Source organism: Scardinius erythrophthalmus, assembly GCF_964197995.2.
Source record: "Scardinius erythrophthalmus genome assembly, chromosome: 10".
In the NCBI taxonomy this organism is placed as follows: domain Eukaryota; kingdom Metazoa; phylum Chordata; class Actinopteri; order Cypriniformes; family Leuciscidae; genus Scardinius; species Scardinius erythrophthalmus.
The window spans coordinates 31,038,105-31,062,573 of NC_138230.1; the positions used below are offsets into that span (position 1 = coordinate 31,038,105).

At 36.9% G+C, this 24,469-nt stretch overlaps 1 protein-coding gene across 2 annotated transcripts in view; it reads left to right on the forward strand.

The window, feature by feature from the left end:
* thbs3b (thrombospondin 3b) overlaps positions 1 to 24,469 on the forward strand; it is a 41,611-nt gene that overhangs the window by 15,025 nt on the left and 2,117 nt on the right. Inside the window, exons 1-20 of one of the 2 annotated variants that reach the window (XM_081376958.1) lie at positions 2,276 to 2,605; positions 6,403 to 6,609; positions 6,748 to 7,001; positions 7,681 to 7,783; positions 9,847 to 9,873; positions 9,982 to 10,064; positions 10,145 to 10,196; positions 10,641 to 10,789; positions 13,800 to 13,937; positions 14,127 to 14,201; positions 14,327 to 14,479; positions 14,673 to 14,783; positions 15,281 to 15,388; positions 15,564 to 15,723; positions 15,807 to 15,925; positions 17,208 to 17,260; positions 18,910 to 19,103; positions 19,682 to 19,860; positions 19,966 to 20,014; positions 20,347 to 20,543. In XM_081376958.1, the coding sequence (XP_081233084.1) occupies positions 2,524 to 2,605; positions 6,403 to 6,609; positions 6,748 to 7,001; positions 7,681 to 7,783; positions 9,847 to 9,873; positions 9,982 to 10,064; positions 10,145 to 10,196; positions 10,641 to 10,789; positions 13,800 to 13,937; positions 14,127 to 14,201; positions 14,327 to 14,479; positions 14,673 to 14,783; positions 15,281 to 15,388; positions 15,564 to 15,723; positions 15,807 to 15,925; positions 17,208 to 17,260; positions 18,910 to 19,103; positions 19,682 to 19,860; positions 19,966 to 20,014; positions 20,347 to 20,543 (2,493 nt within the window). In that variant the 5' untranslated portion in view covers positions 2,276 to 2,523. Of the gene's footprint in view, positions 1 to 2,275; positions 2,606 to 6,402; positions 6,610 to 6,747; positions 7,002 to 7,680; positions 7,784 to 9,846; positions 9,874 to 9,981; positions 10,065 to 10,144; positions 10,197 to 10,640; positions 10,790 to 13,799; positions 13,938 to 14,126; positions 14,202 to 14,326; positions 14,480 to 14,672; positions 14,784 to 15,280; positions 15,389 to 15,563; positions 15,724 to 15,806; positions 15,926 to 17,207; positions 17,261 to 18,909; positions 19,104 to 19,681; positions 19,861 to 19,965; positions 20,015 to 20,346; positions 20,544 to 24,469 lie in introns of those variants that run through there. The other variant, XM_081376959.1, reaches the window with a different exon arrangement.

The following is a 24,469-nucleotide window of genomic DNA, read 5'->3' on the forward strand; positions in this document are numbered from 1 at the left end:
GCAGTGACCTAATATGCTGTCCTGCAGACTAAACATACTGTCAAACTATTAACATTTCCAACACATTGCAGAGTAAGCTTGTCAGAGACTTCTTATCTTAAACCAACCATCTTGGAGCTCTTTGACCACTCAAGATGCTAAGCTTTATAAATCAGCCAGATTTTAGAGCTCCCCAGAGAACTGCTGACGAGAACTTTATTATTACATGCCAAACACTGCAGTTAAGTTGGAGTCTGTGGCCACATTATACAGCTGGTCTTCTCCATCCCAATCTCTCACCGGAAACCCAAAGCACAGTGGGCTCATCCGTTTTGTTGCTCTGAGGCCAGACCTATGCTGTACCTCACAGGGTTAAACCTTCTCAAAGTTCCTACAAATGTATTTTACTGTCAGTAACTTGTGCAACTGTGTAATCATGAGAGGATTCCACATTTAATGACACAATGTTTTGTTTAAAACAAATACAGGCTGCTATGCATTTTCTGTATAATGCTGGTCCATAAATAATAATAATAAAAAATCAACATAAGTGTACTTTAAAGCAGCGTTTAATGGTTATAACAACAAAGTAGACAGTTTTAAGGGCGTTTTTTATTTTTGTTTTTTGAATTCTTTCAGCATTAAGTATTATTAGGTCATCATCGGTCGAGATTAACATAGAATGTAGATGGTTGTTTACACAGCTTGCATGTGTTTAACTTTATCATTTGTTTTATGATCTTCAGACATATCTTGATCAAAATTCTTTCAGTAGTCTTGTTCCAATTATGCTGCTGTTTAGCATCAAGTCAAAGATTTAGTTGAAAATTTCTGCCTCCTACTTCCCATGGGATTTGAGGTGTTTGTGTTTTAAATGTAATGTGAGAGTGTTTCAAATCCCAGTTTGGTTAAACCAGTCAATTGCAAAGAGTGCCATAGGGTTTGCGTTTGAAACTATTTTTGACACAATCATAAAGTTATAATCCATAGAATCTCAGAGGCTGTTTACACTACACTATTTTCAACAAAAAAAAGCAAACTTTTTATCTGTTTTAGCGTTTATTTATATATATATATATTTGGTAAATATAAAAATATTAAATATTTAATATTAAATGGTAAATATTAAATATATATATATATCTTTACTGAAAGCGCAAACATTTGAAAACAGGTTTCAAAGTGCAAGTTTTTGAAAACGTTATCGTTGCTACAAAAACACGAAATCGTAAAAAATATGACGTCATGCGCATCATGTGTTCAGTCAATAGGCGTGGATTCTTTTTTTCCGACAGCATTGCCACATGAAAAACGCAACCTTTCCATTTCTAGTACATCACTGTTGTGCAAACGCACGTGGCATGTGTTTTAACAAAAGATAACATTTCAAGCTTTGCTGATTATGAACATGTTCATAATCATAGTTAATGTGATGGACTTGTTGTAGTGACTAATAGGACACCACCAGTACATCCATCATGAAAAAAGTTAGCTGAGCATAATTTGTTCAGATGTGACTTCGTATTGTTATACAATGAAATGATGCTCTCATTTTATGTGACAAGACACATTTGCCTCCGGCCCATACCCTAAGATAAAAGGTTTGTGGATCTTAAAATGCAGTGGTTTTGCTCGGTTTTCTGGGCCCTTTGTACCGTTTGCATTAAGCCCTTATATCTACATATTTGTTTGTTTAAAAAAAAAAGTTATAATACAAAATCAACGTGTAGGCTAACCAAAGATGTTGTGTGTGTGTTTTTTTTTCTCTTCTTCTTTTTGTGGTAAAAGCGCCAAACAAACGCTCGTGGACGTTAGCCATAGCAACAGTGAACTACACTAGTAGCCTAGTTACTAGTTAGTGCTTTCCGCTAGTTTCCGGCTGCCAGTGCCAGAGCCAGGCACTTGTGGCAAAAACATTAAAAAAACACTTATGTCATTTATCATAACTAAAGTTTTTTTTTCTCTCTAAATTAAGACAAGCGAACTAGTGAGCTTCGAATTCCGCCCTCAAAATTATCAAACCGTTGCCGTAGCTTTAATATGCACTCTGTCGTCTATGCTTTATGTATTGTTGAACCCAAACTCAAATATCTATTTTTAGTTCACCGAAACAAAAACTTTCATAGATTTTCATTTGCACGATGAAATGGGATGAAATGCAATAGTCTGAGACGAGCTCAGTGCGGTAAGCTGAAGTCGCAGCGGGAGAGACCCGCAATAAATACTTGTAAGTTGATTGACAAGGCTCGTTATCTCTCCCCCTGCCGTCCTACAGCTCAACTTCTGTTTCTCATTTGGGATAGAAAGTGTTGAGCGCCGCAGAGTCTCAGAGGACCCGCAGAGTCAGACTCACCCGGCACCCGCTCAGACACTTTGAACCCCGGCCCGTTCAGGTCACAGCGACTCTCCGGTCAGCGGGTTTATGTGATGTTTTGAAGATCTTGGGCGCTTTGAGCTGTTCGTGTCTTTGGGAAACAGGACTGTAAACTGGAATATATTCGAATCGTTTTATTAAACAATATTTGCTGGACTTTGTTTAAGAGGATGGAGTTGAGGAAAATTGTGTCAAACCTGCTTGTCCTGTATGTTGCGTTTGGCCACTTCTCCGAATCATCGGAAATTAAAGGTGGGTTTTTTATACATCTTAAAATGTAATAGAAACACTAATTTGTGTGGAAAACTTTTTCTTCCATTGGACTTGGATACTGATTATTTATCCCCCACTATGTTCAATATGAAAATAACAAGTGATGGTGCACGTTCAGTGCTATAAAACTTCACATTCATGAAGGGTTGTTAAACCGTTAATTCCTCATTTAAAACTGTTCTTTATTGGCTCACTTAATGCTTCCCCCTAGTGACCCAGTCCTATAGTGGTCAGACAATGTCCCCAAACAATGAGGTAATATCATGCAAATAAGTGGAAGCTGTTAACCAGTACAAACAAAATCTGACTCTAGAAATAAAATACATTTCTATTGAGGGGCAATAACCTTTTGCCCCTTATAATTGATTTTCACGGGCCTTCTTTGTCTTTGTGGCATATTGTTTAAAAGCTCTAGTTTATTTCTGCAATGTTCTGCATTAAAGCACATTCTGCTTTGAATAAAAGTGTCTGCTAAATACATTTATTTTAAATGGAAAATGTAATTATTAACAAAATCAACTCAGTTGAACAACCAGTAATTGGTTTTCACAGGTTTGTTCATTTATTTACATTTATTAATTTCTAACATTTAACGATTTATTTGTAATAAACACTTTAAGTAGGCTATTAAAAAAGTGTTGTTTATTTGTTGAATTATGTTTTTTAATCCATGAGTGCAGAGTGTGGTCATATTGTGACCGTTGCAGTGTGAACAGCTGAAAGTCTGTACATTTTGACAATGAACCTGATTTGCAATGGGAGTTGAATAATTTCAATTGCAACTGTATTTTCCAAACTCTTCTGTGTTGTCTGTACAGCCTATGGAGTTCCATCATTATTTGAATGGATCAATAATTTGCTGCATGCCAGTCTATTATTTTGGTCTCAGGCATTTCAGGCTTACCTGCGCCTAAATGTATTGGTGCACCTGCACCCATAATGACTGACCAAAAGCATTTGGCTGGTCATTTTACATATTGGTCAGACACCACTTACTTGGCCAATTATACTCAATCTCATACAAGTGCTTACTTGTGTGCACAGGTTTTCATTCAATATTTACACTTGACTGTAAGCGTGTAATGGGTGCTATCTGCAGTGGTACGACCCGTACCAGTCTAAAATAGTCTGAATATAAACACTTATTATAGAAGTTCAGTAGTGATTCAGGATAAGAGAAAAACATGGTTGGGAAAATTGATTCTTGATGGATTAAAAGGTATTTAAAAGGTGTCTGTTTTCATGACAGATTTATTCAAACTTATTTTACGTTTTCAACTTACTTTAATCTGTATTGTTGCTGTCTGAACATGAAAAAGGACTGCAAAGTTACAAAGTCCACTCCAAAGGGAGTTATACTCTGTAGTAGTGAGCACTGTTTCTGAACACCCTGAAATGCCTCGATTATAGTCTTGAGTTTTCTTCCGTGAATATCCACGTCACAATATTCCTCATCTAAATAATTCCTAGGCATACGCAAAAAAAAAAAAAAAAAAAAAAATGGACAAGGCCTGATTGATTTGCGTTAGTAGTGTGGCCCTGTCCCAAATGGCTCACTTCATGTGCACTTGCAGTCTTTTGAACTTACGATTTCTGCAGTGTGCACGTTTCCGTTAAGTTCACAAGACCAAAGACTATCGATATAGGAAACCAGTTCACTCCTAATACTTATGACTTGGTGAAACTGCAACGCGCAATATGGCGTAATAATATAAGTAAAAGAGCCAATTGCTGATTGGTAAAGTCATTGCGTCACTGCAGCTGCCATAGAGAGCCTAAGTCCCTCCCCTTCCGGTGGACCACCATGGGACCTTATTTCGGAAAAATATTGTATGGAAGTCAATGGCGAGAGACAACAAATATTTTGATCTCATTTGAATTGTGCCCTGAATTACATATATGATGTTTGTCAATTTAAAAGATGCATTTTAAAGTCAAGAAAGTCACAGTTTGATGTAAAACTGTTGAGGTATAAGACTGTGAAAATACGTAATTACAAAGACTATAAACCCAAAAGGCGCACATGTGACGTCATACAGTACCTTTTCTCTCAATGAATGAAGCTAACTTTACTGACGCTAACGTCTGTCATTTTTTCTATAGTCTTACGTTATAATCGTAACGTTACGCCGTCATGCCTGAGTGTTTTGTAGACTGCACATATACGATGCATGTTGGTGACGTATGTAGTGTTAGGCGAGAGATGTAGTTCATTGAGCGACTTTCACATAACTAAATGTTACTCTTCTGTTTTATGACAAACTGCATCTTTCTTGACTTTCATAATTATCTTTTAAATTGACAAACATCATATGTGTAATTCAGGGCACAGTTCAGATGAAATAAAAAGATAAGTTGTCTCTCGCCATTGACTACCATACATATTTTTTTCTGAAATAAGGTCCCATGAGCCGGAAGCGTAGAGGGAGGGCCGGTTCCCATAGAAACCTGAGACTCGCGCTTAGGAATGCACATGCATTCTGGTCTAGCCTGAAAAATGAGCTTTTTTTAAACACTATTTGAGTAATAAGAAACAACATTTATGGGACAGTTCATGAAAGATTTTGTTGCAAGTAGTTTTTGAGACTTCAGGATCCCCCCTCTCAAATAGATAGGACTTGGTCTTGGATGCCTCGCTGCCATGAGGCGTTGCAAATATGGCTGCCGAGTGAACAGGCTTTCCTTGAAAGGGACTTTGACAAGACCATAGGGTGTCCCACTTGTCATTTTAGGTTTCAGAAGGGGGCTCTTTTTGGTTGTTATGCGCCTTCGATGCGCACTTTTACCGAGCCCACAAGCCTGCGAGCTCCGCAGAAGACTTCTACCTGTCGGTCAAAGCAGCATTACATCACGAAAGTGTGGACTCGGAGGAAGATCGCGAGGGCTTAGGGTTCCATTTGGAACAGGGCCCTATGTTGAAAAAAAAGATGGACAGCGCATCTCCGCTTCCTTCCACTGTATAGGGAAATGAAGCCAAAATATCCCAGAAACGGTTGTTGCCAATTACGTCATTCAGTTATTGAGTCTTTTCAGTAGTGATCCTGAGGTGGAGTTGTGGTATCAAGGTCCTGCCTATACTCCCGCAGACACTTCTGTCAATCATGACGTTACACCCCATTAGCTGAATACAAACTTATTGCTAAAACGAACACCTGAACATACGTCTGTGTGATAAGAACTACCTAAAATGACAGAAACCATTTTTGTGAAAAAATAAATAATTGACGTGTAATTGGATTTTTTAGTTTGACTCTTGTCCCATTCAATTACATGGAGAGGGGTTTATGACCTATACTGCATGCAGCCACCAGGGGGCGATCGAAATGCTTTGGCTTCACTTTTCAGGTAGTGTGTGGCACACTTGGGTGTTGAAAGTCGTGGTTTTGGTAAGGGGCGTGAGCGTGACATTTCCAAACACACTATGACCAATCACAGCACACTGGTCCAGCTGACCAATAAGAACCCTTTGTGCTTTTTGGAAGGAGGGGCTTCATAGAGGCAGAAACTAAACAGAGCGTTACTGATGGACTGGGCAGAGAGTGTGCTGCAACAATGTCAAAATATGTGACAAATAATGTGTCTTTTGAACATTCAAGCATTAAAACCTAGTCTAGTAGACCCCAAAACCAAAATCAAGACTGAAAAGGGGCATAACATGTCCTCTTTAAAAAATGAATACAACAGGTTAAATAAAAATATAGTGTATATTCAGCAAAATGATCTGCATAATACCTGCCTGAAGCAAACAAATCTCTTAAAATCTGTCTCTCTCTCAGTGATAAATATTTTGGAGCTCCGTGATCCACGTCAGACAGCCGCAGCTATAGAGAATCTGTCTGGATCTCTGCAGACAGTGGGAGATCTGTACATCACCTCCACCTTCATGCTGCCACCCAAACTCGGCGGCGTTTTGTTCGGCCTCTATGATAAGGAGGACAACAAGAAGTACCTGGAGATTGCTGCTGTAGGCAAGATCAACAAAAGTAAGTGCTTTTTCCAAATACCTTTGCAAACATTCCCCCAAATGTCATTTGTGTTTCAAAAGGTTCTCAATAGTTTAAAATAAGTCTTTGTTTATGATTCCTGTCATTGGAAAGATCAATTCTCCTTTCTCTCCTCAGTACTGGTGCGATACTTGCGCTCTGATGGAAAAGCTCATGCTGTCAATTTACAAAATCCTGTCCTCGCTGAGGGACGCACCCAATCACTTATTCTCAGAATGGGTGGACTTAGACGGAGTCACATAAACCTAGAGCTTTATGTAAACTGCCGATTGGTCGACTCTGCTCAGGGTCTCCCTTCCTTTGTCGGGCTTCCATCAGAGGCAGAATCTGTGGATGTTCGCACTGGACAGAAGTCTTATGCCAGGATACAGGTGATTCATTTAGGTCAACAATTAATTCACATCAAAGTAACTGTTCAGAAAACTTGAAGGAAAAAATATTTTTTTTGTCATTTACTCAAATGTATGTTGTACCAAAGTACCAAACCCATAAAACTTTTTTCATTTTCGAAAACGCAAATGAAGATATTTTTAATAAAACCTGAGAGATTTCTGTCCCTTCAAATCCATGCAACCAAAACTCGGATGCTTCAACATGTGGCATTGTAAAGATAATCCATATGAATTGTCCTCTGAAGAGAGACACAATCACTTTATATGATGAACAGATTTATTTTAGGCTCTTATACATACATGTATAAAACTTGGGTTAAACCTCCCAATACTTTCATGAATTACATGAAAGTAAGATGAATGAAAGTAAGTTTGAAGTAAATGATGACAGAATTTTGTTTTTTTGATGATTTTATCCTTTACACGAGCACACATAATGCACAGCTCATAAATGATATTTCAAATTGTGTGGTTTGTACTTTTCAAGTGACTTAAATACTGCTCTGACAGATATTTTATACATTTTCCTGTGTGCACAGGATGAAGATCAGTGTGTTAAATTATGAAGTCTGGAAGAAGAGAGATAAGAAGAATACATGTGTAAATATGCCAGTAATGAGTATGTTTCATATATATATATGTGCTGTATACATTTTAGGGCTCAGTAGAGTCTGTCAAACTGGCTCTCGGAGGCTCTCTGGCTACAGCTGGTCTTCTCATTGACTGTCCATTTCAAGGAGATTCAGCTATTAACAATGCAGGTAATGACTTCTTACAGCATCAGAGAAACTTGACTATGTGGTAACTTACAAGACATCTTAAAAAATACACAATTTACAGCAGAGCACACTGGGCACTCAATGTCCAACAGTGCACTCAATTAATGTGACAGCACTAAAGCATGCTACTTTTTGTCAGACCTTTATTAATACATACTATAATGTTTTTTCAGACAATTGTTTTTAAATATTAGGTAGGATAGTACATACTGCATAGTATACCATAGGCGGTATAGTATTCCATTATCATGTCATCATACTGCCCTCTTGTGGCAATGCAGAAATGATGCCCATTATAGATAGACCCTTTGGGAGCAGACGTAACAATTACGTCACTTGCACCTGCATGCGCATTATGGTGGCAGAAAAACATTGGTAACAATTGGAGATAACTGACAAATTTTTTTTTATATTTATAGTGCCTTAGGATGTCATATGTATAGATGTATAGAATTCCGTCATCAAATACGCCCTTTAAAACTATACAAAGACATTTATGTTACAAGCCACAGACTGGACTGGTGAAATGATTAGTCTACTATTAAAGCATGAATAAGTTTACTTAATTTTCACAATGTAGTTCAAATGGGACACAATGTATTGGGCCTACAGTTAAAGGTACAATATGTAAGATTTTTGTAATAAAATATCCAAAAATCACTCGCACAGTGTGATATATTTCCTGCAGTTGTGTACTTACAATATCCCAAAAGTTCCCAAAGAATTTTAATTTCAGAGAAATTCCTATTTTAAATAATGGCTCGTCCCTGGTCATTGTCGCCTGTCAATGACGTAATATCCGCGTTATCCCATGGTTTCCGCTTGTACTGCCATAGTAACCATGGCGACAGACATGGACAACTGCGTTACGTCTAGCGGCACGCTCACACTGTTGTTGTTCCATTCAAACATTATGGACCATGGCAAGGAGACTTTGAGACAAAAGGGAACTAAAACAAGGATCAATATCAGCGTGGCGTTTTCGGAATGCCAAGAGCTCCACGTCCGCGACTAACTTCGACTTGACAGAGACGCCGCTCTTGCATGTACTTTATTAGACAGGTGAGCAAATGTACATAAAACTAATCAATGTTATATAGCTCAACATGATGAAATGTTAGAGAATATGATCAGTATGTTATTCTAATGTTGATCTAGCTTACTGCTAGTCTCATACAGCCAACAAACTAACACACAGAATAACATTATAACTGTCAACATACTCAAATGCAGTTTAGTGTGATAGTGTAGACCAAGTGAAACAGCACTGCGTTACCTCACAAGCTTCATTCATCTAATAAACTGACCTGTGTGAGTAGTAATTCTGCACTTGCGTGTATTTCGATAGAATGTAATGTCCTTATTCCTTTATATCCGCGGGACTCGCGTGTAGCGCTGATATCTTTCTCTCATTAGCAATCGCAACCTGCTTCATATCACAGTCATGTCAAAAACATTAATGTATTCACTCATTCTTCTCATAATTGTGAGATATAAACTCAAAATTACCTTTTTATTTTTTTTATTCCATGGCTTCCATAGACTTATCGCTGTAGAACTGTCATTATCTGACACCTGGCATTTATAATTTTATGATTTTAACTGAATGAATTTCAAATTAAAATAAACGGTGTCCTTATAAACATTCAATTCATCAAAGAATCCTGAAAAAAATGTAAACAATTTCCACAAAAATATTAGGCAGCACAACTGTTTTTAAAATTGATAATATTAAGCTGAAAATTCAGCTTTGACATCACAGGAATAAAATACATTTTAAAATATATTCAAATAGAAAAGTATAAATTGTAAGACAATTTCACAGTACTCTTTGTACTGTAATTTTGTGAGCATGAGATATATGCATTACAATTTTTAAAAATCATTAAAAATAACATCACACACATTTTTTAATTAAAGATTTTTAAATAAAAAAAAACAACATAAAAAAATTACAGACTTCAAAAATATTTGTCTGTATATTATTTTGTTTTAGAACAAGATTTGTTTTTCATATATAAAATGTTGATACTGTTTCTTTACAGTAGCCAGTGACATCAACGCCATCCTTGGTAAATATCAAATATTATCAAATCATGTGAATGTACTATCACAATTGAATTATCTCCATGCCTGTAATGCTTTTCTGTGATAATAAAAATACCCTCTCATATGGCCAGGTGATCAAACCAAAGCTCTGATTGGACAGCTGATAATCTTTAACCAGATCATGGGAGAGCTGAGAGAGGATATCAGAGAACAGGTATTATACACATTTCTGTTTTTAATTGGGGTATGGGATTTTAATCAAATCAAATTCTCTCTGCTTTTCTGTGTTTTTAGACTAAAGAGATGTCTCTCATACGAAACACCATCCTTGAATGTCAAGTGTGTGGTAAGTAGTGGAAGGATAATGGATCTGGATAATGGATCTGATAATGTCTGAAGATTGTCATGGTATTCACCTTATTTTTCAACACGGAAGTAAGCTGTTTTCTGTGAATATGTGAGGCTTCCAATTCCTTAGCCGTTATAGGGAAATAACGAAAATAATATCAAAGTGCAGGAAATGGTAAAACTATTTGCGCTACAAACCAGTGGGTTTATAATTTTGACAATACATTAAAATAATGTGGTAAGAAATAACCAGTTTGCAATATCAAGCAGCATAAAAAGCTGTTTTGTACAGCTAATAATAACTGGAAGCGGATGACACCAGAAGCCAAGACACATGAAGAAATTTACAATTTATGAAATTTACAAATGGCCGTGCCCTTTCTTTCATGAAAAATTAGGTGGAGAGAGGTAACCTGTATGTTGCTCTCTCTCTGTTTATCAGGATTCCATGAGCCTCAATCACGGTGTCATCCTAACCCCTGCTATAACGGCGTAAGCTGCATGGAGAGTTTGGCGTACCCAGGATATCAATGTGGCCCCTGCCCAGAGGGCATGACAGGCAACGGAACACACTGCCAGGACATTGATGAGGTTCCTGCTAATATCGCATAGTTTATTATTAGTGTTTGCTAAGGCATCAAGTATTTTTCATATTGCTCCAAAAATACCAGAGTCATATACTTTGAAAGTCACTTATTACTTATTAGTACTTATTACAGAAATAATATACACAAGGGAGGATAATCAACAAAACAGGGAACAGGTGTGTAACTTAATTAACAACCATGGAAACTAACAATGACCAGGAACACAGGCAAAACGGGAAAAGCGAAAACAAAATAAAAACACCATGAAACTAAACATTACTAAACATAACTCTGACAAAACACCCACCTCCATAAGGTGCATCATTGTGCATATGAGGAAGGGTGGCGGCTCTGGAGGTGGTCGAAAAGCTGGAGACAGACGGACACTAGGAGGTGGACCCACCGGTGGAGCCAGGATAGCTGGAGACCCAGGCAAAGGAGGAGACACAGAGACTGAGTGACACCATAGGTAGTGGAGGCCAAGGTGGAACCGTGGTGACGAGCGGGCAGAAGGAGCCAGGGTGTCAGAGGATTGAGGCAGAGCCGGTGGGACTGAGGCCCAAGGTGGAGCTGAAGGTAAGGAGGAGCCGGACAGAGCTGAAGGGGTGGAGGGACAAGGTGCAGCCAAAAGCCCGGAAGTCCTGTGGTGTAGGCAGTGATGACTGACCAAGGCGGAACCGGAGTGACGAGGGAGCCTGGTGAAGCCGTGACGACGATGGTCCCAGGTGGAGCCGAGGGGGTGAGGAACCAAGGTGGAGCCGACTGGTCAACGGGCCGAAGTGGAGTGACGGGCTTGGCAGCCTAAGGCGGAACCAGGGGATCCACGTGCCAAGGCGGAGTTGGAGGCTTTGGGGAATAACCACTTTCCTCACAAACATTTACAGAGGCCAGACACATCTCACCCTCAGTATCTGGAGTATGGTCAGGGTTTCAATCCATGCACTCGTACTCCACGAGGACACCCACTGGGACGGACGGTGTTGCTTGCTCACGCAACTGATCAGACTCCGGGATGAAGTTGGGCTCAGGCGTCAACTCTGGCTCACCCGTGAGGCAGACAGTCAACAGCGAATTGTTATTAGCCAGCTCCCACTCCACAAATTTGGCAAAAATGTCCCTTGAGGACCATCTTTGCGCAGTCGTTCCTTAGTTCGCTCATTTTAAAACAACGACGACACCGAGCAAAAAACAGGGAGAACTGAGGGCTTAAATACACAAGGGAGGATAATCAACAGAACAGGGAACAGGTGTGTAACTTAATTGACAACCACAGAAACTAACAATGACCAAGAACAGGGAAAACTAAACCAAAACACCATGAAACTAAACATGACTTAACATAATATTGTAATATTAAATTACAGACTACAGTTAAAAGTAGAATCAATCAAATTAGAATGTTACTCAACACATCAAAATATATGTATTTCTTTAAAGCACAGCAAAATATGATTAAAATGTTTTAAAATGTACTTTAAAGTAAAACGTAATTTGACATTAAGAATTGTACTTTTTAAAAGTGTACATAAGTACTTTAAGAAACAAAAATGTACACTCTTTACTCTTAAGTGGACTTTTATATCATTGATGTAATATATTCTATAAGTACAGTTTATATATATATATATATATATATATATATATATATATATATATATATATATATATATACAGTGCTATGCATAAGTTTAGACACCCATGCTAAAGTTGACTAAAAAGTGGAATAAAAAATCATCTTTTGGAAATTGAACTTAATGCCTTAATTTAAAAAATTAGGAAAAATCCAACCTTTAAGGACACCAATTTTCTTTGTGAATGAATAATGTATCATAAATAAATAAATGTTCTTCCTTAAAATACAGGGTGCATAAGTTTGGACACCCCTATGTTAAATTCCCATAGAGGCAGGCAGATTTTTATTTTTAAAGGCCAGTTACTTCATGGATCCAGGATAATATGCATCCTGATAAAGTTCCCTTGGCCTTTGGAATTAAAATAGCCCCACATCATCACATAGCCTTCACCATACCTAGAGATTGGCATGGAGTATTTTCCATAAGATCATCTCTCAATGCAAATCAAACCAGCTATTAAGCTAACTGAAATAAAACCATGCCAATCTCTAGGTATGGTGAAGGCTATGTGATGATGTGGGGCTATTTTAATTCCAAAGGCCAAGGGAACTTTATCAGGATGCATAGTATCCTAAAAAAAAAAAAAAACTTAAAAATAAAAATCTGCCTGCCTCTATGGGAATTTAACTTAGGGGTGTACTCACTTATGCACCATGTATTTTAAGGAAGAACATTTATTTATTTACGATATATTATTCATTCACAAAGAAAATTGGTGTCCTTAAAGGTTGGATTTTTCCTCATTTTTTAAATTAAGGCATTAAGTTCAATTTCCAAAAGATGATTTTTTATTCCTCTTTTTAGTCAACTTTAGCATGGGTGTATTCACTTATGCATTGCACTGTATATATATATATATATATATATATATATATATATATATATATATATATATATATATATATATATATATATATATATATTGTATATATATATATATATATATATATATATATATATATATTTTGTATATATATATATATATATATATATATATATATATATATATATATATTTATTTATTTATTTATTTATTTATTTATTTATTTATTTATTTATTTATTTATTTATATAAACTGTAGTTGCTAGCTGCTTGCTTACTGAGCAAACTCAAATTGACCAACCCCCAGGTTTCTACAGTGTTCTGATCTCTAGATACCCTTGTGAGAAAAAAAAAAAAAAAAAAAATATATATATATATACATATGCCCAGTAAGCAAGCAGCTAGTAACCCCATAGCCACACTCAGGACATCTTGGTAAATACATAGCATATTGAGATATTTAATTTGTTCTGCAGCAGAAAATGGAAGTTACAGTTTTAACAATTAGTTTTTCGCCATACTTTTCTTTTTTCTCTCAATATCTCCCTTTGTTATAGTGTACTGCTCAGCCCTGTTTTTCTGCAGAGTTGTGTGTGAACACAGCTAAAGGCTTCACCTGTGAGCCCTGTCCCATAGGATTCACCGGTACAACACTCAGGGGGGTTGGTTTGGAGTTTGCCAAGAGCCACAAGCAGGTAAAAATGTGCCAAAAATCCAACTACAACCAAAAATAGTGAGGATAACAAAATGTAAAGATATGGCCTATTCAGACCCCAGTATTTTTTATTTTACTGAACAGACATTATGTCTGCGATTAGCTTTACTGTTTAATGTTCTTGGTGTGAACAGGCTTTTACTGTGAGAATATTGTAAAAATTTTTCAGGAATGTGTTGATATTGATGAGTGTGCTGTGCACTCAAGTGCCTGTGTGCCCAACTCAGTCTGTATAAATACAGCGGTGAGTAAACTCTCAAAATTTGCACTTTAAATAAGTTAACACCAGAATTCGCAAGTCAAACAGAGTAGCCATAATTGGTGAAACATAAACGTAGCACTATCAAACTGATTTCTCTCTTTTCATAGGGATCGTTCAAGTGTGGCCAGTGTAAAGCAGGATTTGTGGGTAATCAGACTGCTGGCTGTTTTGCAAGGAGGACGTGTGAAACTCTGGGCTATAACCCCTGTGATGTAAATGCACACTGTGCGATGGGCCGCAATAATGACATTTCATGCTTGGTGAGAATCTAGAAATTAATTTTTCTACCTGGAAATCCTGAATATAAAATCTTCATTTGTAATTGAAGCACATGCTGCTCTTAAGTGAGATGACAAATTCTTTAATGTTTTGGATTACTTCTTTGCTTCTTTTAACTCAAAAAGACAGAATTGTCCAAATGGCTGATCCTTCTCTTCATTTTGTGTCCTGCAGTGTAACGTTGGCTGGGCAGGTAATGGGAACATTTGTGGTCCAGACTCAGACATTGATGGTTACCCTGATGAACCACTTCCATGCATTGACAATGACCAACACTGCAGAGCGGTACATACTCATTCACAAAGAATAAATTGCACCCACTGATAGTTCTTTAAATTGCTCATCTGCCTTGTTTAATCACCCAATTCACTAAAGAAATTAATAATCAGAAGACAAATACTTGTGCTGAATAAAATATCCATGCCGAATTGCACTGGCCAGATCATAATGTCTAAAATACTGAGAAACACTGGTTATAGCACTCTTCTTTATCAATTGATGAATAACTACCATCGATTGATACAAAGTGTACAAAATCTTGTTTAAACAAAATTACATTTGCCATCAGAGTATTACTTAATTTAACATGCTTATTGCATCGCAACACCAGTCCAAATATCACCTGGTTAAATTAGCCGAAACTGTATTGAATTTGCCACATTCTGTCCTATTCATTGTTTACTATCCTGTGAACAGATTTCTGCTTAACATCACTGTTGTGATTTTTTAATCATGCTTTTTGGTATAATATGAGTATTAATAATTTGAATATCCCTGTGCAGGATAACTGTGCGAATACCCCAAACTCTGGACAAGAAGATACAGATGGAGATGGGATTGGTGATCAATGTGATGAGGATGCAGATGGAGATGGAATCAAAAATGTTGAGGTTTCTGATCAAGTGGCTAAGGATTGTTGAAATATTGAGCAATAATTAGATACCACACCGGTTTCATATTGGCTGATGTCCTGATTTATTTATTTATTTATTTATTTATTATTTTGAAACCAATTGTCTGTAGGACAGATCCTAAGCAGTAGCTATTCTAATTGCATGTTTCTAGGACAACTGTCGTCTAGTGCCCAATAAGGACCAGCAGAACTCTGACACAGATTCGTATGGCGATGCTTGCGACAACTGTCCTAACGTTCCCAATGGAGATCAGCTTGATACGGATGGCAATGGCAAAGGAGATATCTGTGACAATGATATTGATGGAGATGGTACTGGCCTACTCACTTTTAACTGTTCTGTAGTTTTACAGCATTGTACATCATCTACTCCTGCCACTGTATTCTCTGTGCAGGCATCCCTAACGTTTTGGATAACTGTCCTAAAATACCCAATCCCATGCAGACAGACAGAGACGGAGATGGTGTGGGTGACGCGTGTGACAGCTGTCCTGAGGTCAACGATCCTTTGCAGGTTTGACAAAGGGATCAATATAATGGTAAAAGGAAGGGAAGAGGGGGCACCATCCAGAGATGAAGCTGAAGGTTCTTCATCTCAGGTTGAGATGTCTAAAAAATGGAGGCAGAGCTACAGCTGAGATAGTGGGGACATTAGGCCGGAATGATGTAAAACTGTCTATCATTTGTGTAGAATCATAGAAGTAGTGTGCTTTTAAGTTAGTGCCCAGTGAGGTTGTGTATATCGAGAAGAGTAGAGGTCCAAACACTGAACCTTGAGGCACCCCAGGGTTTTTAGGTTGCCTGACAAAATATTTTGCATAAATTGTTTACTGCTCATTGCTCACCCATTGATTTAATTTAACTCTGCTCATTTGAACAGTCAAATTAAAATGTTGCATTTTCAATAGCCAAATTCCACAACATGACTACTTAAAGGGTTAGTTCACCCAAAAATTTAAAATTTTCAATTCATTTCCTTCTCTCTGGGCCTCGAGCTATTTCACGTAGTGTTTTGGCGCAGCGCGTCTATGTTCTACGTCACACATAGGATCACTATTGGCCGACGCTGGTCATGTGTGATGTGTGTGATGTACAACACAGACGCGCTACGCAAAAAACACTACGTGAACTTCAGAGAGAAGGAAATGAATAGTGGAATAAAGTCGTTATTTTTGTTTACTTTTTGCGCACATAAAGTATTCTCTTCGCTTGATAAACTTAAGATTGAGCCACTGATGTCACATGGACTACTTTGATGATGTCTGTACTGCCTTTCTGGACATGGACAGTATGCCGTCCATTGACTTTCAATGGAGGAACAGAAAGCTCTCGGACTAAATCTAAAATATCTTAAACTGTGTTCCGAAGATGAACGGAGGTCTTACGGGCTTGGAACGACATGAGGGTGAGTCATTAATGCCATAATTTTCATTTTTGGGTGACCTAACCCTTTAAGCAAACTTGTATCATATTCCTAAAAATAGATTAAAAATGAACATGATCAACCCATCACTAGTTCAGAACTGTTGATAACTATAGAAACAGTAGCTTATGTTTGGGTTAACTTCTGTTAATTTACAAGAGGTGAGCGCTTCAATGACATTAGTTGAACGTATCAACATTTCTTCCATAATTATTAAAGAGGCATATAAATAATAAATAAAATTAAATTGGTTAGATTTTGTGAACAAATAGTGGCACTTAATCCACTGAAGGCAATGGAGCAGGGACTATGGCCACCCTGCTTTTTAAATATGAATGCAATGATTTATTCTCATATTTTGCTTTTTTTGCAGTCAGATATGGATAACGATTTGGTGGGAGATGTGTGTGATACAAACAAGGACATGTAAGTACTTGTGTTGATAAATGTTTATTTTACCCAAGAACAGGGGATTTTTACAGTTCTATTAAAGTGTAATAGTTGTTTTAAGTTTGTTTTCTTTTAAAGGGGTGGTTCGTGATTTTTGACATCGGACCTCATTTTTAAGTCAGCCTGGTTGTTATTCATCAGTGGAGACATTTTTTAAAAAAAATTATCCAGTCCTTATATTTGGATAGTTAGCCGATGCTAGGCTAGCGCGAGTCAAGGGTAGATGTTAGCCAGCCATTAAAAACCGTTTTACCCACTCTACAGTGCACCAAACGCAAATCAATTATAACACTAGACTATCGATGCAAATGTACGTTGAGAGAATAATGTTAGAAATCAAACTTACCTTTCATCTCAATGATCCCAAAGGAACTAGTTTCTCAGCAGCTGCGGAATTTTACTTTGCTCCAGTTAGTAATGCGGCAAAAAGTAAACACAGAAAAGAAGCGCACTACAGTAGCCGTTTCTCAATGTCAAGGAAGGATCCTCGGAAGCCAGAATTTCGAGGATGCTACGTCATCGACATCCGTCGAAGGACTGTTCCAATGTCGAGGATCCTCGGAATTTCCACCAAGGACTGAGTCCTCCGTTCGAAAAATATCCCATATACAGGAAAGGATGCGTGTAGCCTTCGCGCTCTTCACGCTCTCAAATCACCCACAATCCTATGCGCACAGCTTTGCTATCTTGTTCAAAAAATTCAAAATTTCGGACGTTAAGGGAGTCGGATCGTTAACGGCGCAATATGCTTTCAAATATAAGTATATTTACGTTACCAAACATTTGTTTAAAAAAATAATTACATCCATTATGTTATGAGTCAAATTGACCCGCACTGTTTATAAACACACTTGACAGTCAAAGAATCAATATGATTAAAAAGGAGTTTATTGATTTAAAAACGATTATATTGCCCGAGTGAACAGAACTGCGTCCATAGCAACGCTCTGTTTTTCATTTTCACTGACGTAATGACGCACTGACGTGCACTTGCTAGCCTGTTCCAGAGCCGTTGAAAAACCATAGACAGTAGAATGCTAAAGAGGAGCCTCGTCTTGCCTTTGAAGGAAGTGACTTGGAAGGACCAGTCCTGCCAAGGAAGTATCCTTGACATTGAGAAACACCTAGTGAGTGCAGTACATGTGTGTACCGGCTCACTCGGTTGCCTAGGTAATCAATATCACTCCGCTGCTGCTGTAGACAAGGCTTATGATTACAGGGAACAAATTATAACTAATGCAATGTGATGAAAGGTAAGTTTGATTTCTAACATTATTCTCTCAACGGACATTTGCATCGATAGTCTAGTGTTATAATTGATTTGCGTTTGGTGCACTGTGGAGTGGGTAAAACGGTTTTTAATGGCTGGCTAACATCTACCCTTGACTCGCGCTAGCCTAGCATCGGCTAACTATCCAAAATATAAGGACTGGATAATTTTTAAAAAAAAATGTCTCCACTGATGAATAACAACCAGGCTGACTTAAAAATTAGGTCCGATGTCAAAAATCCCGAACCACCCCTTTAATATAAGTCAGTTCAATTTCTTATGTGGTATAATTCATTATTCAGAAATATCTGCTTATTTAGTGTTTAAAGACCTGAAAATGATTCTCTGTGTGTAGGGATGATGATGGATATCAGGACACGAGGGATAACTGCCCTGAAGTGCCCAACAGTTCTCAGCTGGACTCGGATAATGACGGCATTGGGGATGAGTGTGACGATGATGATGATAACGATGGAATTCCAGATATCCTCCCTCCTGGTCCAGATAACTGCAGACTTGTTCCTAACCCCAGTCAAAAAGACACTGATGGTCTGATTCTTAATTCTGTATTTTGTAAAAGCATACTACACTTACTGTTTCTGCAGTATATATTCAGTGCACAGTATGTCAATTTTAAATTTCATACTATTTTTGCCAGAATGTGCAGTAAGAAGAGCGCATTGCACGAAATGCTATATTCCACAATGCTATCTATTCAACTTGGCTTTCTATTTCCAATGTGACGAAGGAACTCAAAGTAATATCAACCACAACTTTAAACATATTTGCTTAACTGGAGGTCATAATGTTTTATTGGAGTGGGACATTTTACACAAAATTTTATTTTTTATTTCTGAGATGATATCTGGACCAACATTCACTGAACTAAACTTCTGAAGTAATGAGATTATGTGACAACAATGTAGTGTAGTATAGTATAACATTTTAAAAAACAACATGTGCTGTTTCACAGACTTTTCAGATTGTAAAAATATGATGCACCCTGGTAACCAGTATGCTAGTATACTTTTCCAAAGATACCTGTCACATATATACACATACACTTATTGTCTTATTGACACAGTCTAGAAATTAACATATTTGTTTTGTACCTTCTCTCCTTTCAGCCAATGGAGTTGGTGACATGTGTGAGACAGACTTCGACAACGATAAGGTGAATGACTTGTTGGATGCGTGCCCTGAAAGTGCTGAGGTCACTATGACAGATTTCAGGGCGTTCCAGACAGTCATTCTTGACCCTGAAGGAGATGCTCAGATCGACCCCAATTGGCTGGTACTAAATAAGGTGATTATTGATTAAAATGGCTTTTATTTGATCAGCTAGCTTTTCCTATATTGTTGTGCTTATTGTAGACAAAGTATTATAAAAACAACTTTGGTGTTTTTTTAGGGAATGGAGATTGTGCAGACCATGAATAGCGACCCTGGTTTGGCTGTGGGTATGTACACTGAACAAAAATTTGTGTAAGGTTTAGGCCTACTTTATAACAATTTATACTCAGAAATTACTTGTAAAAGTCACAAATAATTAAAAAGAAATGGCAAGTAATACATTGAATTAAATGTGAAAATTTGAAGTAGAAAGACTGAAATAGTATTTTCTTGTAAAACATTGTTTTAACATGTTTTAATAGTGTACATAAAACTCTTTTACATTTTCGTACATTTTGTTTTGTGACTTTTACAGTTCATTTACTTCACTTTCAACAGATTAATTGACATTTCTGTGTCTCAACAACTATTAGCCTAACCTCTTTGTTTTTTTATTTAGGTTACACAGCATTTAATGGTGTTGATTTTGAGGGCACGATCCATGTGAACACGGCCACTGATGATGATTACGTGGGCTTCATCTTTGGCTATCAGGACTCTTCCAGCTTCTATGTGGTGATGTGGAAACAGACAGAACAGACATACTGGCAGAATTTACCCTTTAAAGCCTCAGCTCAGCCTGGACTACAGCTTAAGGTAAAGTCAATTTAAAATATGCATTCAAATTAGGGCTGTCAATTGATATTATGCACCCCTTACAAAAAAAGAAGTTTATGTGTGCTACTAGTATACTTCTTTTAAACTAAAAATAAAACTTTCAGTCTACTTTTTTTGTACTTCTCAGAAATATACTTAAAATTACACTTAAGTATACTTGAAATCTAAATGTCTAAGTATATTTGGCTTATACTTGTACTCAATCTTTTGATCGAGATGTACTTAAAAGTATAATTAAGTATTCTAAGTATAATTGGATTGTAGTTGTTTACTCTTTTGATTGAGTAACCTATTAATTAGTATTTTCCCATAGTTTTACATTGTTTAAAAAATATTGATTTAAAAAGAGAACAGATATGGGCGATTCCACAGTATCTGTCCACAAGGGGTGTAATGAACAATATAGATTGAATAATACCGAGTTGTTGTCATTTTTTTATTTTTAGTTCACTATTTTGTTAAAGATAGATGTAAGAAATAATAAAGTTACTTTTATCCCACTAGGCCTTGGCATTATCGTGTAATGAGACTTTATTTTATTTCCGTCCCCATAAATTGCGGATGTCACGGTGGGACATTCAGTGCATCTGGATTTTTCCTAAGTCATTTCTTTCATTTCCTTTAATAAAATCCTGAATTTTGGCGCAAAACATTTATTTTGGTGTGTCTTCTACAAAATACTACTACTAACACTGAAAGTAGAATTCCCTTAATCCACCACGATGCAATGGAAACATTTACTAACGTTCGTTACACTTTCTGTCCAAGCAGTTACGCACGTTAAAATATGATTCTAAAGGAAGCGGAGATATAATTTTTCCATGTAATTCTATCAGTAGCATAACGATAAAACCATCTTGTGTGGGTTAAATTCTCATATGCGTTGCTACATGATAAATTGTTAATAAATCGGGATAAAACAGGGGCCGAGATTTTCTGTCCAAAAATCATAACGCTCGAACATTTTATTCTGACGCTGAATTTCCATCTCCTAATGTCTCAACGGTTCTCAAAGAAATAAGATTGTCTAGGTCACGGTCGCTCTGCGTGTGAGAAAGGGTTAACAGGATTTCACGGATTTCGACGAATGTGGGTAAGTTTGTGGATTCTGTCCAAAAGGTTACGAACGTTAAAATGATACGAACGTGGTAAACTTTGGTTAAGTAAACATTAAATAGGATCATTGTGGTGAGAAAGGATAAAAGAGTGTGCAAGTCGGATGATTGCGAGTGGTTTCGGACCGAAAGCGTCGTTCATCGTGAAAGAGCGTGCATGAATGGTGGTTTTATACATTTTGACAGATTCTGCACATCTTGTTCGTAACTTAGACGGAAATTTTCAGTCTGTCCAACTTCCAACGTTGTTTTCGGCGTATTTTTGACTCAATAAGCTGTTCATGAAAGTCAACATCGTCAATGACATTTTTCTGTTTTTTTTTTTTTTTTTTTTTTTTGATAGCTTAGGCTGACGAAGTTAACACGTTAATAGTGCGTTAACACAATCTGTATGATCTTTAAATTTGATAGTATGATGACAGGTTATTTTAATGTGTTATGAACTTGTTCTATTCTTGTTCTATTCTATGCCAGTTTTCATGAAATGGTATTATTTTGTGTTACAAAGGCAATCTTGCAGGATTGTTTAATTTTTTTCCGTCCACGTTACACACGTTATAACTTAGCACACTTGTTGGAGTTCCTTTGTCTTCTACATTTGGCAAATAAATTAGAAAAATATACCTGTGGTATTTGTTAGTAATTTTGCTGGCTTTCAGTTTATGAACATACCAGACTCAAAAATGCACCTTTAAGTTTATAGAACAGATAATATTAGATGGCCACCCTGCCTGCATGGAAGTCCTATTACCAGTTTTGTGAACCATACACAACGCATGACTCATAACTATACCAAATTAGGAACAAAGTAAAACATGAACTGGGATTCAACCAGATTTTATTAAACTGAATTAGATTAAGTACACTTTCTGCTTGAACTTACATTTTTTTTCCGTCCATGTTACATACGTTAAATTTGACATCAACTCAACTTTGATCAAAGTTTACTAGTTTACCATTGCCAGATTTATCCTGCCTTTCACACAGCTGTACCCCAGGTTTTCTCAGGATGTTAACCTGAGGAGAATGGCTTTCTCCATGAAGATTGATTTTTGGAGGCTGTTGTCCTTGCAGTTAGCCCTAAACTGTGGAATCGCCCATATGTTCCTAATTCTGAGTATTTTAATTTTTTTGTCCACTGGTAGTGTACATAGGAATTGACTTCAAATTTACTTAAAGTACAGTGAAAAGTATATTTAAACTATAAAAATTAATACCTAAATAGAAATATAGTAGTATATTAAAGTGTAAAAATTATATATAAATAGTAAACTATATGTATGACGTTAAGTTCACTTAAAGATAGAAGTATACTTGCAGTATAAAACTACTAAGAAATGTGCTATAAGTATTTGACTAGTAAACTATCAGTACACCTATAAGTTCACTTGTAGTATAGTTTCAGTATAAATGAAAAACGCAGTTGTAAACTAGTTGTGCACTCAAAGTTTACTACTGTTACACTTAAAGTATGCTTAAAAGTATACTTTTATACACTAAAAAGTGGGTCAGTTTAGTCCCAAGTAGTATTGAAATAGTACACTTACAAGGATACTACTAGTACATTGATATTAGTATAATACATAAAGTAGCCAAAATATACTTGAACTTTACTTAAGTATACTTAAAGTATACTTATTTTTTGTAAGGAACCTGATATGCAGATTAATGTTAATGAATTAACTGAATGTGAATATTTGCTGAGAAAAGCAAAACAAATGTAGTAAATTATTGTGGCAGATAAATAAAGCATTGAATACACAAAAATTCACCAGTATTGCATTTTTACGAATGCGAGAAAGGAATCTGGAGGGAGAAAGGAGAACATTTGGGACATAATGTAGGCCTGATTCAAAAATGATTATGCTTATGCTCACCAAGGCAGCATTTATTTAAAGGTCCCGTTGCATGCGATTCCATGTTTCAAACTTTAGTTAGTGTGTAATGTTGCTGTTAGAGCATAAATAATATCTGTAAAATTATAAAGCTCAAAGTTCAATGCCAAGCGAGATATTTTATTTAACAGAGGTTGACTACAAAAAACGGCTCGATTGGACTACACCCCTCTACATCCTGCATTAGTGACATCACCAGAACCGTTTCTTGACTAACCTCCGCCCACAGGAATGCTCCCTCAACTCTACTGGCTACTTGCGCACTTCTTATAACTTAGCCTACTGTGTTTACTCAGCTCTTACGGTGATTTTCTGAAGTAAAACTGACGCTTCATCTTTTGTGTGATGTACAATAAACTTTATTAAACTCATCAGTATATGTTTGATCATCATTCAGACAGCAGACTTGTAGGCTATTAATAAATAATGGATACATAGCCTACAAGCAGATGACAAATACGTTATAATAACCGTAATTAAACTACTAAACTATACCTGTTTCATCTCTATACAGCAATCTGACTCTGTAGGCATTATTGTCCGACTCGAAATGAACGCCGTTACTGAGAGTTTCTTATATTATCATCATTCCGTGAGATGAATTTTTCCTGACAGACTGAGCGCGAGCTCATGAAGCTCCGCCCCCTGGGTCGTCCAGCAGCAGCTCATTTGCATTTAAAGGGGACACACTGAAACGGCTCGTTTTTCTGAGCCCCAAAAAATGTCAATTTAAACATGCTGTAAAAAATGATCTGTTGGGTATTTTGAGCTCAAACTTCACATACACACTCTGGGGACATCAGAGACTTATTTTACATCTTGTGAAAAGGGGCATAGAATGGGACCTTTAATCAAAAAATACAGTAAAAATATTATTGTTGTGAAATGTTTTCTA